General features: G+C 44.8%; 1 protein-coding gene across 15 annotated transcripts in view; it reads right to left on the minus strand.

Moving 5' to 3' along the window:
* The window catches only part of PARP6 (poly(ADP-ribose) polymerase family member 6), a 32,199-nt gene extending 13,449 nt beyond the window's left edge, over positions 1–18,750 (minus strand). For 3 of the 15 annotated variants that reach the window (XR_006381792.1, XM_044232261.1, XM_044232260.1), the window contains exons 1-11: positions 13,713–14,410; positions 10,797–10,994; positions 10,080–10,157; positions 9,184–9,278; positions 8,699–8,759; positions 8,366–8,456; positions 7,842–7,908; positions 4,317–4,466; positions 2,996–3,146; positions 2,361–2,414; positions 522–617 (exon numbers count right to left, since the gene is read on the minus strand). Coding sequence is in view for 12 of the 15 variants with exons in the window: in XM_044232261.1 (XP_044088196.1) it covers positions 522–617; positions 2,361–2,414; positions 2,996–3,146; positions 4,317–4,466; positions 7,842–7,908; positions 8,366–8,456; positions 8,699–8,759; positions 9,184–9,278; positions 10,080–10,157; positions 10,797–10,799 (846 nt within the window). In the remaining 3 variants the exon portion in view is untranslated. Of the gene's footprint in view, positions 1–521; positions 618–2,360; positions 2,415–2,935; positions 3,147–4,316; positions 4,467–7,841; positions 7,909–8,365; positions 8,457–8,698; positions 8,760–9,183; positions 9,279–10,079; positions 10,158–10,796; positions 10,995–13,712; positions 14,413–15,077; positions 15,136–15,187; positions 15,205–15,304; positions 15,321–18,726 lie in introns of those variants that run through there. The other 12 variants (XR_006381791.1, XR_006381790.1, XM_044232255.1 and 9 more) reach the window with 9 other exon arrangements.
* Between the last annotated feature and the right edge of the window lie 209 nt (positions 18,751–18,959).

Below are 18,959 nucleotides of genomic sequence, written 5' to 3' on the forward strand. Positions count from 1 at the left end.
ACTCTGACCTCAGACAACTCTAGAATGAGGTAGGGATTTGGGGCCCTCTACGTCATAAGAAAAACTATAAACTAGTCTTAATTAAAATGCTTTATGTATAAGTTTGAGAGTTAATGCTGTCTCCTCTATGAAGCCTTCCATGACTTCCCTAGGTAGTTAGATGCTCTCTCTTGTGAGTTTCCACAACACTGCTCACGTCTCCTTCCCATAGTTATAGTGTAGAGTCTGTCCACCCGCTTAGACTTGGGAGTCCTTGAGAATAGTGTCATATGCAATCATCTTTATCAACACTTAATCCCTATTTTTAAATGTTGGGTGGGGGTTTGCCTTCAAAAACATTCATGTATCCTCACTTTCCAAACAGGATTGCTGAATTTGTTTTCTGAGAAAAATAATTATTTCTAGAGTCTCAGGGAGAATGGACAGAATTCTACCTTTACCACAGACCCGGGAAGAAAGGAAGAAAGGAGAGATGAGGAGCTAAGGGTCCAAGGAAGAGGGTCACAGATTAGGGTATATACCTTGAGCATGGATCCATTCTGGAAGACATGCTGCTCATCACACACCACACAGTACTCATTCAATGTTGGAATCCTCTGTTCTGCATACTTCATGATCTGGGCAGAGAAGAGATTGTATCAAGTCTCTTGGAAGTACAGGTATAGATATGGGAAATCATTTGAGCTTCTTTCCAGCTACACTCCCTACTCCCAGCCCTGTGCCTAAGCCGGAATCTATTTTTGGGCCCTGCGCTTATTTAAATTGATGGCCCAACTCTAGAGCTACAATTATTTATTATAGTAAACACAGGACCAGCCATGGCAGAAGATCTGAGTTAAAATCCTACCCACCTCTACCACTTAATGACAGATACAACTTTGGGCAAATCAGTTAACCTGAGCCTTAGTTTCCTCATTTATAAACGGGGTATTATTCTCCCCAAAGAAGAATGGATATTAATGAAATAATTTCATTAAAGTATTTTATAAACATTAACAAGTACTAACCAAACTATTAACCTTAGTTGTAGTTAATTATATATTGTCCCTCAGAGATAAGTGAGTATTCAGTCCACGATTACATGGTAGGGGGCCTTAGAAGCCATTTCAACTACCCAGAACAATCAGCTGTACACTGGTCAAAAACATAGGCACAATTCCGTTGGGAAGAGAGCACAAATCCAGAGCCATTTCGCAATACCCTAAAAAATAATTTTTTTTTAAGTTAACATACAGTGTTTTACTAGTTTCAGGGGTAGAATTTAGTGATCCATCAGTTGCATATAACACCCAGTGCTCATTACTAGAGAAATTTTTAAAACACTCTGTCTAGGGGCACCTGGCTGGCTTCGTCAGTGGACCATACAACTTTTGATCTCGAGACCATGAGCTCAACCCCACAGTGGCTGTAGAGCTTACTTAAAAACATAAACAAAACCTAAAAACAACAACAATGAAATAAAACCACACTCTGTCTTAACATGACTCTACCAGGTACCAGGTTTTGTGTGAATCAAGTTGTTCCCATTTCACATACTTTTGGGATGGTAAAGGGACATGCAAGGGCTTTTATTCACTGAGATGTACTGAATGCCCACTATGTACCTACTATGTACCCAATGTGGTGAATGGTCTCCTTGACTATGCAATAACATAAAAGATTATTCTTCTCAGACCCTCAACACTGACAAGGAAGATGTGGCATGTATACAAATTAATTACAACTCAAAGCAGGATAGGGTATGTGACACACAGGTTCGATACAAAACAAAAATCATCTTAAGAGGTCAATGAGAGGAGAGATCACTCCCACCTAATATGGTTGGAGTAACGGAGAGGAATTTTATGGCGCAGGTAGCAATGAGCCTTGACTGCAACAGGCAGATTTAGGGAGGAAGGTCAGTGGAGGGAATGATGTGAACAAAGGTAAAAGAGATGCAAAAGTGAAAGAAAGCATGTCCAGGGAATAAAGAGATATGAAAAAGAAATGACCCAGCAGTAGCTGAGCAATGAAAGAGGTATAGGGAAAACTGAAGACCACTTGAGTGAGGATTTGGGGATCACAAGGAAATCAGTGTCAATCCCTCTCATATCTTGACACCTATGCACTTATAATTTGCAGTGCATCATTTGCACTTGATCGGACATGATTTGTTAGTGTCTTCCCAATAATGCCATCAGCCTCTTGAGGATGGGAACTATGCCTTCTTTTCTCCTATCCACACAATGCAAGGACAGTTCTGGGAGCAGAGCAACTCAGGAAGTATTTGTTAACTGAATGAGGAGCTGGGAGATGTTAGGGGATCAGATGGGTCAGACAACAAGGGAAAGGCTTAGGAATGAAGCTTTGTACTCAATTACCTGGACAAGGAATCCATATTCCAGAGTGGGGATGTTCTTGCAGTGACCACTGACCTAACGAGAGTAGAAAGACGGACATCATGAGCCTCCCATGATGCTGGCGCCAAGTGAGACCTCACACTCATCACCTAGGATTCTCCTGAAGTAGCTACACCTAGCTCCGATGAGCCTAAATAATCCCAAAGCTGGAGAGAAGACCTTTAGACATTTTTGCCAAAGGCTCCTGAAAAGGGCTCACCCGTCTTTAACCTTCTTCAAGGTAGGTGGATAGGTCAATACAGCAGCTGATGACCAAGTCCTAACCACAGCCAAATAAAATCATACATGACATCTTGGGATGCCCAAGCTCAGACTCCCTGCTTCATGGCCTACTATTAGAGAAGCTGGCCAGACAGTTTAGAGATGTCTTCAGCTATTAAAAAATGTGTTCTATTCTACCCATTCATGGTACATGTCCAAGTTTGACTTAGGATCCCTGAAAAACCATATTCCCACCTCATTTTGAGACGTTATACTCTCATATTTCCATTCCCACCCTTCTGGCACCCAAGTCAAACCGTCCCCAGCCCATGTACCAAAGGAGAGGTCCGTGCTGGGGGAGGGAGGCCCACGTGCTGGGGGCACAGGAGACCTGCCTGGGGGCTGGGAGGGTAGCCAAACACCTCCACTTTGGGGTTCTTCATGGTGCAGGAGATGGAACGGTTCATGAGGCGCCCAACTCGAAGCTCTGGTACACCCAGTTTGCCCTTCAGCATGGAGTCCTGTATGATAGGGAAACTGGGAGACCTGGAGAGAAAGCAAAAGAGAAGTGATGAAAGTGGGGATACAGAATGAGCCCCAGAAAAACACTGGAGGTAAGTGAGTACTAGGTCAGCATGGGTGAAGTGACTTAAGCCAAAGAAGAACTCCTACCTGAGGAAAGTTCCATTGGATCTTAAACACATTTAAAACAAGTAGGTCACAAATCTGAACTGATTTTTATGTCATTATTTTGTGTTCTTCAGATTGGAACATGGAGAACAGGCAGAGGCAAAGTCTTAGTCAATCTCTATGGCATCTGGGCCAGGTATGGAATGATCCCTTGGATAGGATGCCTGTTTCACTCTTCCATATACTGTGTATGTGTGTGTGTGTGTGTGTGCGTGTATGTGTGTGTGTGTGGTGATAATATACAAATGATTAAGTGCTAAATACTGTACTAAGCAAGAAGTAGTTGCAACCCAAAAGAGCCTAATGTCTATCGGTCAATAATAGTGCCTGGGAAGCTATAAATCTGGGTTTATATTTGGGAAAATCAGAGACTGCAGGGGCACAAAATGTAGGCCTGGGGACAGAGAATGAGACAATATTTCTAAAACCTAGATAATAAATCAGTGCACCCTCTCATGAGAAAAAAAACTGATGCCTATTCTCAGTTCTATCTTCTTAGGAGAAAGAGTAATGGATGAGGTTCAAAGAAAGAAAAGACAGAAAAAATTAGCATACAATTCTTCAAATATATACCATCAGCTAGGTATTACGTTTTACATAAAGGACAAGGTATGGGGGCGCCTCGGTGGCCCAGTCAGTGGGTTAAAGCCTCTGCCTTCGGCTCGGGTCATGATCTGAGGGTCCTGGGATCGAGCCCCGCATCGGGCTCTTTACTCAGCGGGGAGCCTGCTTCCCCTCCCCCGGCCTGCCTCTCTGCCTACTTGTGATCTCTGTCAAATAAATAAATAAAATCTTTAAAAAAAAATTAAGGAAAAAAAAGGACAAGGTATGAATACTGGTGATAGAAGTACAAGAATAAAGACACCTAGGGGACACGACTGTGTGGGTGTTATTGTTAAAGATGCAGAATTTAGAGGACCTCAGGAGAAAGCAAAATAGGTAAGTTTAGGTAATCAAGAAAGTGGGGTGGGAGCTCAGGCAAGACCAAGGGCATCAGAGATGATCTGCTCCTGGAGGAGCACTTACTTGGGGATGGGCGAGAAGATGCTGAGGCCAGCTCGGAACTTCTTGATGGTACCACTTGCCTTGAACCAACTGTGCCTCTTTTCCTGCTGGGTCTTCAAGAAATCATTGCTGAGATGTTTCCATTGTTGGGAAGTGAACATACCCAGGATCCTAAGGAATCAAAGAGAACAGGCTTACAAAAACTCAGGCAGGGGAGTAGGTCAAGGAATAGATCTATGAAAAGCAATTAATCTAAAATTCAGACCCAGGGGCTGTAAAGCTAGTTGTGGTGAGGAAATGTGTCTGAAGACCCCCGATAATAACCTTAGCACATGGAAATGTGCTGTCCTAAAGTACCTCTTTACCTTAGAAGGTAAATATCCACTCCCATTACCTGGTCTCATGGACCAGAACAATTCTGAGATGATTTGCCTTTAATGGAAGATCTCAAAGGCGAGCCTTCAATGGCCATAAACCTGCGAATTTATTGCCAAGAATGACTATACTGACAATGGAACAGAAGTAGTGGGATGACCTGAGTACCAGCAAATAAAAGGAGTAGGGACATGAAGGGTATTCACATTGTTAGGCAAAAAATTATATCCCCAAACTTATGGCTTCCAACTTGAGCTGGGCCCTCAGCTAGTTCTGTCAGTTCTTTCACTTGTCTTTGATCAGTCCTCTCTGGCGTTACTCTAAGCTATTATCGTAAATCCTTACCGCCTTCTCTAAGCTTTTTTTTTTTTTTTTTTTTAAAGATTTTATTTTTATTTATTTGAGAGAGAGCACGAGCAAGGAGAAGGTCAGAGAGCAAAGCAGACTCCCCATGGAGCTGGGAGCCTGATGTGGGACTCGATCCCGGGACTCCAGGATCACGCCCTGAGCTGAAGGCAGTCGTCCAACCAACTGCGCCACCCAGGCGTCCCTGCCGCCTTCTCTAAGCTTTTAACTTCACTTACAGCTGATAACCTCCTACTTCTTAATGGAGAAAAACTGAAGCCATCAGTTACCATCTCCCTTAATTTTCCAAACCTACTATTAAAATTTATTTCCATTTCCATTCTACCTTGATTCCTCCATTCTCTGGAGACAAGGTGACCCTTCTCTTAATTCCTCTATTTGTTCACTAGATCTCAATTCCTTCTTGCCTCTTAAGGGACCTTGATCCATCAATCATTCCCCTTTCCTGTCAGTTCCTTTCCCAAAGTCCATACAAAATTTCAAGTTTCTGCCCCTCAGTCTAGTTAGACCACCCCCTTCCCCTTCTATCCTCATCCAAGTATCTGAGTCCACACTTACTGTTTCTACTTCGTTGCTAACCACTCACTTCTCAACTCAACTGCAGTCCAGTTTCTATCTTTGCAACGCCATTACAATTGCTCTTACCTTGATGTTAAATCCAACAAAAACTCTTAAGTTCTCCTCTTATTTATCCTTTATCCTTTCTGGCATCTTGCCCTCCTTGTAGAAACCCCCACCTTCCCTTCTGCAACACAATTCACTTCCTATTCTTCTCCAACTTCTCTGACCTATCTTCAATGTTCTGTCTCTGCCCACTCATTTTCTTGGGTACTTTGTCTGGATGTCAAAGGATGTTTTGCCATTGATCCTATATTCTTTTCATTTTATCATGTTTTCCCTTAGCAATCTCATACTCTCCACCAGTTGTAATCTCCATCCATTCACTGAATTTATTTTCAACCTTAACTTCTGTGACATATCTATGTACTAAGTACAACCACTTGAATATCCCAAGGTTACCTTTACTTTTTTTTTTTCAAGTAGGTTCCATCCCAGCATGGAGCCCAATGTGGGGCTTAAACTCATGACCCTGAGATCAAGACTTGTGCCAAGACCAAGAAGTGGACTTAACTGATTGAGTCACACAGGAAGCCCCCCCACCCAAGGTTATCTTAAAACAACATGTTTAAAATGGAAGTAAATGGAGCGCCTGGGTGGCTCAGTAATTAAGCATCTGCCTTTGGCTCAGGTCATGAGCCCAGGGTCCTGGAATTGAGCCCCGCATCAGGCTCCCTGCTCTGCAGGAAGCCTGGTTCTCCCTCTCCCACTCTCCCTGCTTGTGTCCCTCTCTCTCTCTCTCTCTCTCAAATAAATAAATAAATAAATAAAATCTTTAAAATGGAACTAATTATCTATAGTCATCCCATAAAACTGTTCCTCTTCTTACATCCCTATTAAATTTGGTAGTATTACAATTTACCCAGACATCTAGGCTGGAAGCCTAAGAGTAATGTTCCACTATTCTGTCGTTCTTTTTTTTTTTTTTTTTAAAGATTTTATTTATTCATTTGACAGAGAGATTACAAGTAGGCAGAGAGGCAGGCAGAGAGAGAGAGGAGGAAGCAGGCTCCCCGCTGAGCAGAGAGCCTGACGCGGGACTCGATCCCAGGACCCTGAGATCATGACCTGAGCCGAAGGCAGCGGCCTAACCCACTGAGCCACCCAGGCGCCCCTATTCTGTGGTTCTTATGACCACATACAACATAGCCAAATCAGTCTTCAAGTCTTATTGATTTTATACTCCAAAAATCTCTCAAGTCCACCTTTCATCTCTATTCTTAATACTCTCTCATTATTCTCTCACTTGGCTCAGGCCCCTCATCATCTCATGTCTGGACTTCTTCAAAGGCCTCCTAATAAACTAGTTCTGGTCTCTTGTCTCACCCCCTCCTACCTATTTTACATAGCACTACAGGAATCATTTCTCTAAAATGAAGTCTGGCCACATTCTTTCATTGCTTAAAACCCTTCCAATGCTCCTGCTGCCTACAAGATAAAAGCCCAAGATCCTCTCTGATTTGGACCCCTTCCTACTTCTCTGGCTTCAGTTCCCACCACTCTTCCCCTATATTTTACTAGCAATATTTAACTACTAGAGCTTCCTACACACAGGCTGCTTCACCTGACTGTGTCCTTGAAAATGTTATTCACTCTCAGAGTCTGTCTGCATGGGAAACTCTTATCCATCCTTGAAAACATGAATCATCTCCCTTTCATTCATTCACTCAAAGCCCTCCACCCACCACCAAACTGAGTCACCCCTTCCTCTATATTCTTTCTAAATCCTACATGTTCACTTGTATTAGAACATGTATCCACTAGACTCTATTCACAGAGGGTAGAATCTTTAATTCACTTTATTTTCCTTATACACCAAATATTAGCAAGACACTCAACACATTCCACAAACTAAAACCGTCTGAGCTCCGAGAGCCCCACTCTGAGAAAACCACAAGAGAAAACATGAAGAGCATGACCCCATTTCTAGGGTTGTACCTATCCTAAAATGGTAAGTACTGATGAGCCCCACCTCACCTCCAGGAAGTCTCAAGGCCAGACACCCCAGAACCAGAGGGTCTCCCACCTGACCATAAATTTGGCCTCCCAAATTTATTTAGTCTTTTTCGGGCACATCTCAGAAAGATATTTTTGGGAGGAAGCATTCCATCCAAAGGTCTGCCTGTCCATCCATATATTCATCTCTTCCCCTCATATGTTCATAACCAGAAAGATCAAAGTTCTTACTTTTTCAACTGAAGACCCAGCCCAAATCCTTCTTTATTCGATGGCTGGAAAACCTCAATTGATGGTTCTGCAAAGAGAAGAAAAAAAAGCTCCTAGTATGTATGTCTCCATTTTCCTGGGAGTCCAAAGCCCCAGTTCAGTTGATGAGCATCCTCAGACTCTAAGATTACTCTAACCAATAGTGATGGAGAAGGCAAGCATCTGAGGCAGAGGGCAGATTCTGGGAGCTTTCTGACCAATTCCAAATCACTTCACTTCTACGAGGAAGGTGAAGGAAACAGAAAGAATAAATAATATCTGGGGACCAGAGAAAACAATTTCATTAACCAAGAAGGCCTTTAAGGAATGGCTATCAGGTGACAGGAAATGAAGGCACCAGTGACAAGAAACTGAAAAGCCCCTACCAACGGCCTGCAAATTATACCCAAGGACCTTATTCCTAGCTTTTCTGTGGCTCAGTTAACTTAGGTCTCTGGATTAGACCACACTCGAAGCACCTACTTGGCCAAACTCACTGCCTTTACCTGGTCCATCGAGGTACTGGGAGAGAGAAAAGCGCAGCCGCAACACAATAGGTTCTGTTCGGAGGACCTTCCAGGCTGTAGAGACTTCCTCCTAGAAGAGTAGGTGAAACAGGTTCCAGTTCAGCAACAGAGAGGAATGGACTTGGAAGTTTTCCCTATATGACACACACATGCACATGACAGTACACACCACTGTCTGCTGATGGTCTAGGAAAGACAGGGATGAAGAATATGTGCTCCAAATGCAGCACTCAGGAACAAGACTCCTGGCCTACATGACAAAATCCACAAGTCCAGCTAGACATGTTGTTGGCAGGTACTAGCACCACTTACATCGAGGAAGCTGATGTTGATGTGGAGGTCAATGTCCACGTCATCGATAGTTCCATATTCTCTACAGAGATATAGGGGAGACTCATTAAGGTGGAAAGAAGGGAACAGAGACTGAGGTGGATGGAGAACTGAGCCTGGGGCCAGGGGAGAGGGAAGAGTGGAAGGTAGCTCTGCATCCAGATTTAGCTACAGCCTCAAGCCACTTACACAATCAGGGCTTCCTCTAGGCCAGAAGCCCTTCAGACCTCAAAGGTCAAACTATCAGCTTAGAGGGAGTCTAGGATGAGAGGAAACTTCTAAGAAAAATGGCTATACTTCATCACTGCAGTCAGCTAAGCTTAAGTATTCTGAGCATGACTTTTGTTTATCACTAAGCTCATAATTTATCCATGTCCACAGACCACCCTTCATACCATTAAAAGAAAAAAACCTCTAGCCTTCTATAGCTCAGAAAGAAGTGGCTTGCTCCTGAAGTGGAGTCCCACCTGATGGATACAGAGTTCTCACTGTAGATCTCCTTCACGGCTTCAATGTCTGCATCAAGCTGGGGGTGTCGATACAGGTCGGCTGCACAGCTCCCCTGAATCAGCAGCAAAGACAGTGGGGAGATTTGAGAGGAAGTGAAAGAGAGAAGCAAAATAAAAAAACATGAACATAATGAATACTGTTTTTCTAAAAATAAATAAATTGGGGAAAAAAAAAAAAAAACATGAACACCAGGAACAAGAAATCAAACGGCAACAGTACATGTAAGCAAAAGGTTGCTTCTGTGACGGGGCTCTTGACGGTGGCCCTAGCCACCCACCACTGGCACACAAGTCTCCCACCATCTCCACTCTATGAACTTTCAGTGGACCAAATGCAGACCTTGCTCAAGTCTTAAGTCTGCACCTTTTCCTCTGACCTTGACTAAGGGATACTTAGCTATCCCTTGTATGAGAACTCAAGACAGCGTGAAGAGCACAGAATTTAACTCAGTTGGTACTGTGTGAAGAGTCCAACATTCCTCCTCAGGACTGTGCCCTAGGTAGAGATAGTACGAAGCAATCACTGGCAGGATAATCTTTTAAAAATTTGACCCTAATGAATGAAATGACACCCACTAGCTAGTAAAGGAAGAGTCAAAAACTAATTATTTCCAACCAAAAACAAACGGGTAGCTTCCATATACAAAGGATGTAGTTTATTCTCGGAAAGGCAGGAATCCCAGGCAAGAGCAAGGATCTGAGATCAGCTCTGACAAGACAATGCTCAGACCACACCAGCATTGTACTGCATCCTCCTCTTACCTCTGCTGCAGAATAATCTCTCACTACTTGCTGTATTCAGAGAAGCACACATTTAGACTACTGAGCATGGTTTTTAGGGGCTGTAATCTCACCTGAACTCCATAGAGAAATTCCTCTGATTCATTATCTCCCTCCGAATCATCATCATTCCAGAACTGGCCTTTGATGTCCTAGTGATGAAAAATAAGGATACAACATTGTTGGATCCCTATCATCCCATGGAATAGAGTGGTGATAGGAAACAGATTCCCACAAGGAATGGGAGGTCCCTGGGGACAGAATAACTGAGGCCCTATTTCCTTTACTCCCTTCACCTCACCCTTTAGGAACACCTGTCTCTTCCTGGATCTGGTTATATCCATGGCCTACCTCTGATTTGTGAGGGATGAAAGAAAACAGGGGATTTGGGCCTTCTTCTTGAGTGTAAGTATGATGATTGAGGCTCTGGTAGCCAGCAGAGGAAGGATGCAGACTTCAACATCAATGCTGATTCCTAGGCATATCTAGATCCTAGTGTAAGCTGGCCTCTTCTAGGATCATTACTGCAAAACAGCTACCAGACATAGTTAAGCTCTCGTCTTGTCATTCCCTTTCTATCCCTTATTTAACTCTCTCCTTCCTTCCCAAGAAAATCTACTGTACCCACCCCCAAGTAATATGGTCTCCATGCTCCTTCTCCCTTTAACTTCAGATAACCATTCAACGCTTCAAAAGGGTAGAAGGGAAAATGCCAGGAAAAGGTGAGGTTTGCACTTTGTACCATCTATCCCCTGGATGATCAGTTGGAGAGGTGGGCAGTCAGTTCTCACCATTGGGTCAGTGGGTCACACACACTCCCAGGTCAGTGCTAGGCAGCACCCCTCCATACCACCAGCTGAACCCAGGCCAACGGGATGGTCATTTAGGAGGCCACAGAGGGAGACAAGGGAGGGGGTGATGTCAGGGGCTGACTGGAGATCTGCTGGGGATGTCAGGCTCTGCTGTAGTGGTGGTAACAAGTCACTGTCCTGTGGAAAGTAGACAACAATTGGTTTCATCACCACTTAACAGGTAGATGGTATTTACACAGGCACACATGTTTATGGATATACTTTTATTAGACATATTACAGACACTTGCACATAAAGACATACTTGCATGCATGTACACACACTTGTACACATAGTTCTTTAAAGATAAATGAACTGTGAAAGCACTATACAAACATAAGACACTACTTTTCCATTTGAGTTCAAGAGTTGGGATTAGAGCAAGTCCCTGCTCTAGATCATAATGCTTAATCAACCCCTAAAGCCAAAAGTGATGGTGGCATGACCAGATGATACGTTACTCTGTCTAGTCAATTCATTTAGAAACATTCTCCATGGTACCAACCCTCATCAGAATCTGATTCTTTTGGGCATCTTTACCTCTAGTTATTTACTCAAATTGAATCATCATGTCTTTTATCAGTATCACTAGAAGCCTTTATATGACAATTATAGCTAACTTAAAAAGTCCTCAACACTAAACACCGCCAATAGACAAGGTCCTAGTTGTCATGAGGAAAATAGTAGCCTGGACTAATCCTAGAACCTACTCCCCAAATGAAAATACAATAATGATGTCAATAAGGTCAGAAACACTAACCCCTAGCCATTTCACAAAATTAAGAACCACTATCTAGGGGGCGCCTGGGTGGCTCAGTTGGTTAAGCCTCTGCCTTCAGCTCAGGTCATGATCTCAGGGTCCTGGGTCCTGGGCTCTCTTCTCAGCGGGGAGTCTGCTCCCCACCCCACCCACCACCTGTCTCAGCCTACTTGTGATCTCTCTCTCTCTCAAATAAACACATAAAATCTTAAAAAAAGGGGGGGCACCTGGGTGGCTAAATGGTTTAAGCCGCTGCCTTCGGTTCAGGTCATGATCTCAGGGTCCTGGGACCAAGTCCCACATCGGGCTCTTTGCTTGGCAGGGAGCCTGCTTCCCTCTCACTCTCTCTGCCTGCCTCTCTGCCTACCTGTGATCTCTGTCAAATAAATATAAAATTTAAAAAAAAATCTTAAAAAAAAAAAAAAGAACCACTATCTAGGGGTGCCTGGGTGGCTCGGTGGGTAAAGCCTCTGCCTTTGGCTCAGGTCATGATCCCAGGGTCCTGGGATCAAGGCCTGCATCGGGGTCTCTGCTGGGCAGGGAGTCTGCTTCCCCCTCTCTCTGCCTGCCTCTCTGCCTAGTTGTGCGCATGTTCTCTCTCTCTCTCTCTCTCTCAAATAAATAAATAAATATCTTAAAAAAAAAAAAAAAAAAAAGAACCACTATCTAGGCCTTCCTGGCTCTGCCCACCAATTCCAACCTTAAACAGAGGTGTTCTTAGTCTCTAATATGGTCCTACTGAACCTTACATTTATTAATCCAAGTGGGGTCTAGGGATCTGTAACATCAGCATCACCTGGGAACTTATTTAAAATTTAAATCATCAGACCCCAGACTTACTGAATTAGAAACTCCAAAATGGGGTCCAGTAATCTGTGGTTTTTTTTTTAAGATTTTATTTATTTATTTGACAAAGAGAGATCGCAAGCAGATGGAGAGAGATAGAGGGAAGCAGGCTCCCTGCTGAGCAGAGAGCCCCATGCGGGACTCGATCCCAGGACCCCGAGATCATGACCTGAGCCAAAGGCAGCGGCTTAATCCACTGAGCCACCCAGGCACCCCCAGTAATCCGTGTTTTAACAAACCTCCACATTAATGCTGATGCATGATAAAAATCTGAGAACCATTGTTCTAAATCCTTGTGTGCTCCAAGGGCCTGTGGTCTGTTTCCCAGTTACCAACTCAAGCCTGGTAACTGACCCAGAATGGGGACATATGGCACAATGCCAGGCCAAACTCCACAGTTGTCCTCGAGCTGATAGCAGTGCCTGACTCATCAAAAACAATATGCAAAGGGAAATTGCAATTCAAGTTCTTAGAAATGAAATGGCCTGATATCTGAGATTTACTTGTAAATACTACTCCAGCCCAAAAGGGGGTGTGGGGTGTGTGGGGGGCAATGAAATAAATATGGCAAATATTAAAGATCAGTCTGAGTGATGGGTTCATGAGAGTTTCTTTTACGCTTGTGTACAGCTGGAAAATTCTCTAGCAAGTTAAAAAAAAAAAGCAAAAAACAAAAAACAAACCATAGGCTACTTTTTTACTTTTTCAGGGACCCTAAAAAGTCAACTCTAAATGTGAACAGGAAAATCATCCCTGAAATTCCACAAGTGCCTACTTGCTATTCTCCAAACAAATCAAGTATATTCCCACCACAAAGCCTTTGTCCCTGCTGTTGTCTCTTCTTGGGATGCCTTTCAGGTATCTATATGGCTTGCTCCTTACTTTCTGATTTCTGCTCAAAGGTCCTCTTTGACCATCCTCTATAAAACAGCAAAACCTCAACACACACGTACACACACACTAGCACTTTCCATCCCCCAACCTGATATATAGTTTCCCACAGCACCATGCTCTGACATACAAAATGTTTTATTTATCTCCCAGTAGAATATAAGCTCTGTTGTAGCAGAAGCTTTGACTCTTCACTATGTTGTCAGTCCCTCAACTCATACTTACTGAATGAATAAATGAATGAATGAAAGATCTGCTAGATACCTAAACCAAAAGGGAGATACATACAAGAACTTCAATGTGTCTGCACATAGACAAAATCATACAAAAATGATTTTAAAAAGCAAGACTCCATTCACCTTCAAGAGCAGCTGAGAACCAAAATTATGAAGATCTGAGGGCTGAGCCGGGTTTGTGAGATTTGAAAATAAACAGTCAGGTGCTGATCTGGATGATCACAGAGGAATAAAGAGGGAGGCACTAATGTCCAGCTTGGGCTGTCTTGGGCTGGGTGGTAGGACGTTGGCAGCGTGGGCCAGAAGTACCAACTTTCTCAAGGTCTTTGTCACCACAGAAGTCAAGAAAAACTTAGCCTCTCTCCAAGGGCTGTTGCTGCTTGGTTTCTGCTGTTATCACAAGGAGAAAAAGGCAGTTCAGAGGGAATTTTTCTTGTCCAGGGAAGAAACAATTCAGAGACTACCATCTTTTCCAAACCAGGCTGTTTCAGTGAAAGAGACTCCCAACTTCTACTCTCAATGCCCATTCCTCTGGAGGTAGAGGATGGGTTTAAAGAGTGGGAAAAGGGAAGTGGTGGGTCATGAAATTCACGGAATCACAGACATCTGAAAGAGGAGTATCTCAGTGCTTTCATGTTATACATAGAATACTCAGGTGTAGGAAGGCCAAGCAAGTTGCTTAGCATTGGTATAGTGGAATTGGGACTTAAGCACGTTTGACAGGTCCTAATTACATCCTTCTCTTATAATGTGATTATTACTAATTAAAGGAGTGTCTAATTAAGCAAGAAAGACCTATCCAATTTATTTAAATGAGGTGAAGGAGGGAACCTTTCAAGAGAAGCTGGGCCAAATATACACTGTGTGAAGAGTACCCAAACAAGGGTGTTGCTCCGCTCAATGTTAAGTCTGGACGACGGCAGCTAACACAGAAGGCTTTAGGGACTGGTATGGGAATAGGCCAAATGTAAGTAAGTCTTAAGTCTGGATCACAAAGGTCCTTCCCTAGGTCCACAGGCACATCTCAGTGTGACAACTTTTCGTCTAGCCAAAAAAGCCTCCGATCCCAACGTTGAACGCTGGGTTTCACTCCCGGCTTTTTAGTCTCCGGAAAGGGGGTTACTCCACTCTATACCGAGCGTTCCTTTCTCAGAAAGACTAAGCCACTGAACAAAGAGTGCGGGGGAGAACCCGCGGGGGGGGTGGGGGGATTCTCAAAGGCTGGCGCTATCTGCCGTACACCCGGTGGAGGGAGAAGACGAGGTTAGCCCCCAAAAGACTGACTGCCACCCGCGCTTCCAGGGCAGGCCCTAAGGCCTCCCTGGGGGGAGCACTCATAGCTCTTCTCCGGAGACCCCAAAGACACCCAACACCTGCCTCCCGGGGAAGAAGCTCTGTGCCCGATCGGTGTCACCAGCCGCCTGGTCTTGAGCGAAGCCTGTCAAGCCTAGGAGGGGCCCTCAGAGCCACCCGGTCCAAGCCCCTTACTTCATCCACCCCGGCCGAGGCGGGGCGGGCCCCGCACCCTTCCCGCGGCCCGGCCGCCCCGCCCCGTCCCCGTGGCGGCCGCCCCACAGGCCGGCCTCGCGAGTACTCACGGCGACCCCGGGCCGCGTGCGGCCGCCGCTGAGGGGACGAGCGGCCCGGGACGCCCCGCGGGGGCGGAGCGGCAGGCCAAGGGGCGGGGGCCGGGCCGGGCGGGCGAGGTCGCGCACCCCCACGCCTCGTCGTTCCGTCACGGGCGCGCAGAGCTACTCTGCGCACGCTCGCGCGGCGACACCGTCGTCACGTGACCGGCGTCTGACCAATCGCCATGCGGCCTGTTTCTGGGCGCGCCACCGCCCCGGATGCCAGGCTTCCGACGCTTGCGCGGTGCTCGCTGGTTGGGAGGGGTGCGGCGCGGAGGGAGGTGGCGCCTGCGCCGCGGGTTGGGGTGGGTGAGTGGAAAAATGAGGGACTCTGGGGGTGCGAGGAGAGCCTTCTGAAAGAGACTCTCGTCAGTTGGCGCCCCGTGTGGTTGGGAGGAATGAGCAGGAAAGACAGTACCGTCTGCCTCGCAGCGTTGAAGGCTGGGCTGCTGGTATTTTGAGAGAGGCTTCCTGAGACCCTGCGGGTTCCAAAAATCTCTGGTGTGCATGGGGGTCGGTGGGTGTCAGACACCTCGAGGTCTCTTCTTAAGGTTAACTCATTTGCTCCCCTGGTAGCTGTGGCGTGCCGGAAAGCACTCTTTCTATTCTAACAATCTGGGTTCAGAGCTTGGTTTCAGCACTTACTGTTCAACCTCAAACCTCGACTTTCACTTTCTGAGTCTTAGTTTTCTCATCTGTAAAGTGGGGGCAATAATAACTTTTTTTTTTTTAAAGAAATCTCATATTCTCAATGAGAATTTGCTGGTTAGAGCAAGTTTTGCAAATTTTTTAAAAATTTTATTTATTTATTTGACAGATAGAGATCACAAGTAGGCAGAGAGGTAGGCAGAGAGAGAGAGGAGGAAGCAGGCTCCCTGCTGAACAGAGAGCCCCATGAGGGGCTCCATCCCAGAACCCAGAGATCATGACCTGAGCCAAAGGCAGAGGCTTAACTGACTGAGCCACACAGGTGCCCCGGGGCAATAATAACTTTTAATGGCGTTGTTGTGGTGAGGATGAAGTAAGGTAATAGCTCGAACCTTATGAAATTGCCGTTTTGTAGGCTGTGAAGAGTCAAATACCTGCAATGTCATGCGGTTCAACGTAATACATATAAGAACCTGCGACTAGAAAGTAGTCCATAAAGGGAAGCCATTATTGTGGCTGTTGCCGTTATTAATCTCAGCCATGGGCAGATCTCCCTTCATCCTTAGAATTGGGTGTCAGGGCTTCCATACACCTCTTTTCCATCAGCACTAATGGGGAAAGGCATATCTTAGATCTGCTGTCCTTCCTCGTACCCTCTTTTTAGCTGGATACAGCACGCTCAAGGAAGGCTTTGCCCTGAGTCATATAGGCATATCATATCTGTCCCTCCTGAGCAGCATTGCAGTCAGGATTTTCCTGGTGACGTTTTTAACATTTGGATATCCTCAGCATCTCCTTTCTAATTCCCTCCTTGTGATGCCTCCCATCCCAGTCTTTTCACCTTGGTCTCAGCCTGGACTGCAACACGGTCTTAGTATCAGTTCGTTACACCCATTGCTCATAGTAACTGAAAAAAGCAAGCGACATAAAATAATGAGATTTACAGCCTTAGTCTCAATGTAGCTGTTGGGGAAGGAGTTGACTCTGTTCCCTAAAACAATTCCCCAGCAGGGGCCCCATAACAGCTTTTAAAAACCATGGATGCCCGGCAGTGTTTGAACACCAGCACCTTCGTAAGCAGAAGGGGTCTGTCCCCTTGAGTAAAATGTCAAAATCCAGTATTTCACAATATTCCAGGATTTCCCCTCTTCACCCCTTCCCATTTCATGCCACCAGATCTTCTACTCATTATGAATTACATTAATCTCAACTGCCTAGTGGTTTATCATTTTCTTCCTTGCTTCAATTCTTTTCCTATCCAGTCCAGATCCTATTGTCAGTATATCAAATTTTATTAATATGCTTGCCCTTAAGATCGCAATCTTGGGTCATTCCAGCCATTTACTTCCTCTCCTGTCCCATCCTAAACCAGGATAAAAGAAATCACCCAGTCCTGCAGAACTGCACTTGTGAGTGGACACTGTTTTGAGTTAGTCCAGCCCATAAACCCTATTCTTTGGAAATTAAATTTTCTATATTCGCCCTCCAGATCTGTGGGCCCCAGGGCCATTCCTGTTTTGTGTGACTCCTGGCACTGCGGTTGCAGTTTTTTGAACTATGAGTGGATTTCTAATCCAAGCTGTGCTAAGCGAATGTTCTTTCCTGGGAATTTTGGATTAGAGGTGAGAGATTATAATGCTGACTGAACTACTTTCCTGAACAGAAGAGATAAAAACTCGGGAGCTATGGTGCAGCTACCTCCCAGCTACTATGAGGAATGAGAGATGGAGAAAGACTACTGCATGAAGAGAATGAACCATCTAGAGGCAGAGACCAGAAATGGGGGGGATTGGTCTCTGGTTCATAGAAGTTTCCCAGGCCCTTTGTGAGGCCCTCTGAACTTGTGGTTTCTGAGTGACATTTATCTAGAATAAATCTTTTAAGCTAACTTAACTTGTACCCAAGGCAGAGCTGGATACAAATTCAGTCTCTTCAGTTGGGCCCACAGTGTACTCAGCAATACTTATACAGGGCAGCTTCCACCACCATCCCCCATTCTGCTTCACAGAAAAAATGAAGCCAAGGGGGAGGAAACTGCCTTAGTTTCCAGGCCCCTCCAAGCATCTGACTCTCCCGCCCCTTCTTTCTTGGACAAGAGAGATCTCCCTTCAATCCAAAATTAATCCTTTCACTGTGATATGTATTTCATTCCCTTTTGTCTCTTCAGGAACTTTGCTCCTTCACTTACGCCTCTCCTTCATGGATATTGAACTTTTTCCTCTCTCCTATTTTTGATTTCAGCACATAAACTTGATCAACTAGCCCAATCTAAAAAAAAATCCAATTTTAATCCCACACGCCACTGACTGTTGCACATTTTTTTCTTGCCTTCAACAAGCTTCTAGGGAGTAGTGTGACTCCATTTCCACTTCCTCACTTCTCATGCACTCTTTTAAATCTAGTGCTTAAATCTAGTGACCTCTTCCTAAAATCTCTACTGAACATACTCTCACTGAAGTTGCAAATGACTTATGACCTGAAAAATCCACTGGAAATGTTCAGGGTTAGCTTAGTTGACCACTTGATGTCATTTAGCTTTGCTGGTCACTCCGAACGTTTACCCCTTTTCTCTCCTACCTCCTGTGCGCTACATAATTCCAGTTTCTTCCAACACTCACTACATACTACAGCACCTTCATGGGCTCCTTTTGTGTCATTCACTATTCAAATAAGAAAACAGGGCATCTGGCTGGTCAGGCAGCAGAGCATGCGACTCCTGATCTCTGGGTTGTAAGTTCAAGCCCCACATTGGCTGTAGAGATTACTTAAAAATAAAAATCTTCCCAAAAAATGAGAAAACAGGTTAACCCACACCAATTTCTCATCTCCTCACTCTTCCCAGTGATCTCCACAGCACCAACCTGAAGCAGACCTTGGTAATTCGGAGCTTCTCAGAATCTGATTCTCCTTCTTCTTACAAGTCTTGGTGGTAAGCAGAGCCGATGTTCTATGGCAGACATTGAAAAGGTTGACAGCTAAGACAGAGGCGTGTGACCTAGGCCTGGCCAAGTAGCCCGCGGAAATGGAGATTGTGGAGTTAATGCTTCAGAGAAATTGTGGAGAATTCTGTGGAGAATTATCCTGCCAGCAGGCA

This window comes from Neovison vison, chromosome 13 (assembly GCF_020171115.1).
Source record: "Neovison vison isolate M4711 chromosome 13, ASM_NN_V1, whole genome shotgun sequence".
Lineage (NCBI taxonomy): Eukaryota > Metazoa > Chordata > Mammalia > Carnivora > Mustelidae > Neogale > Neogale vison.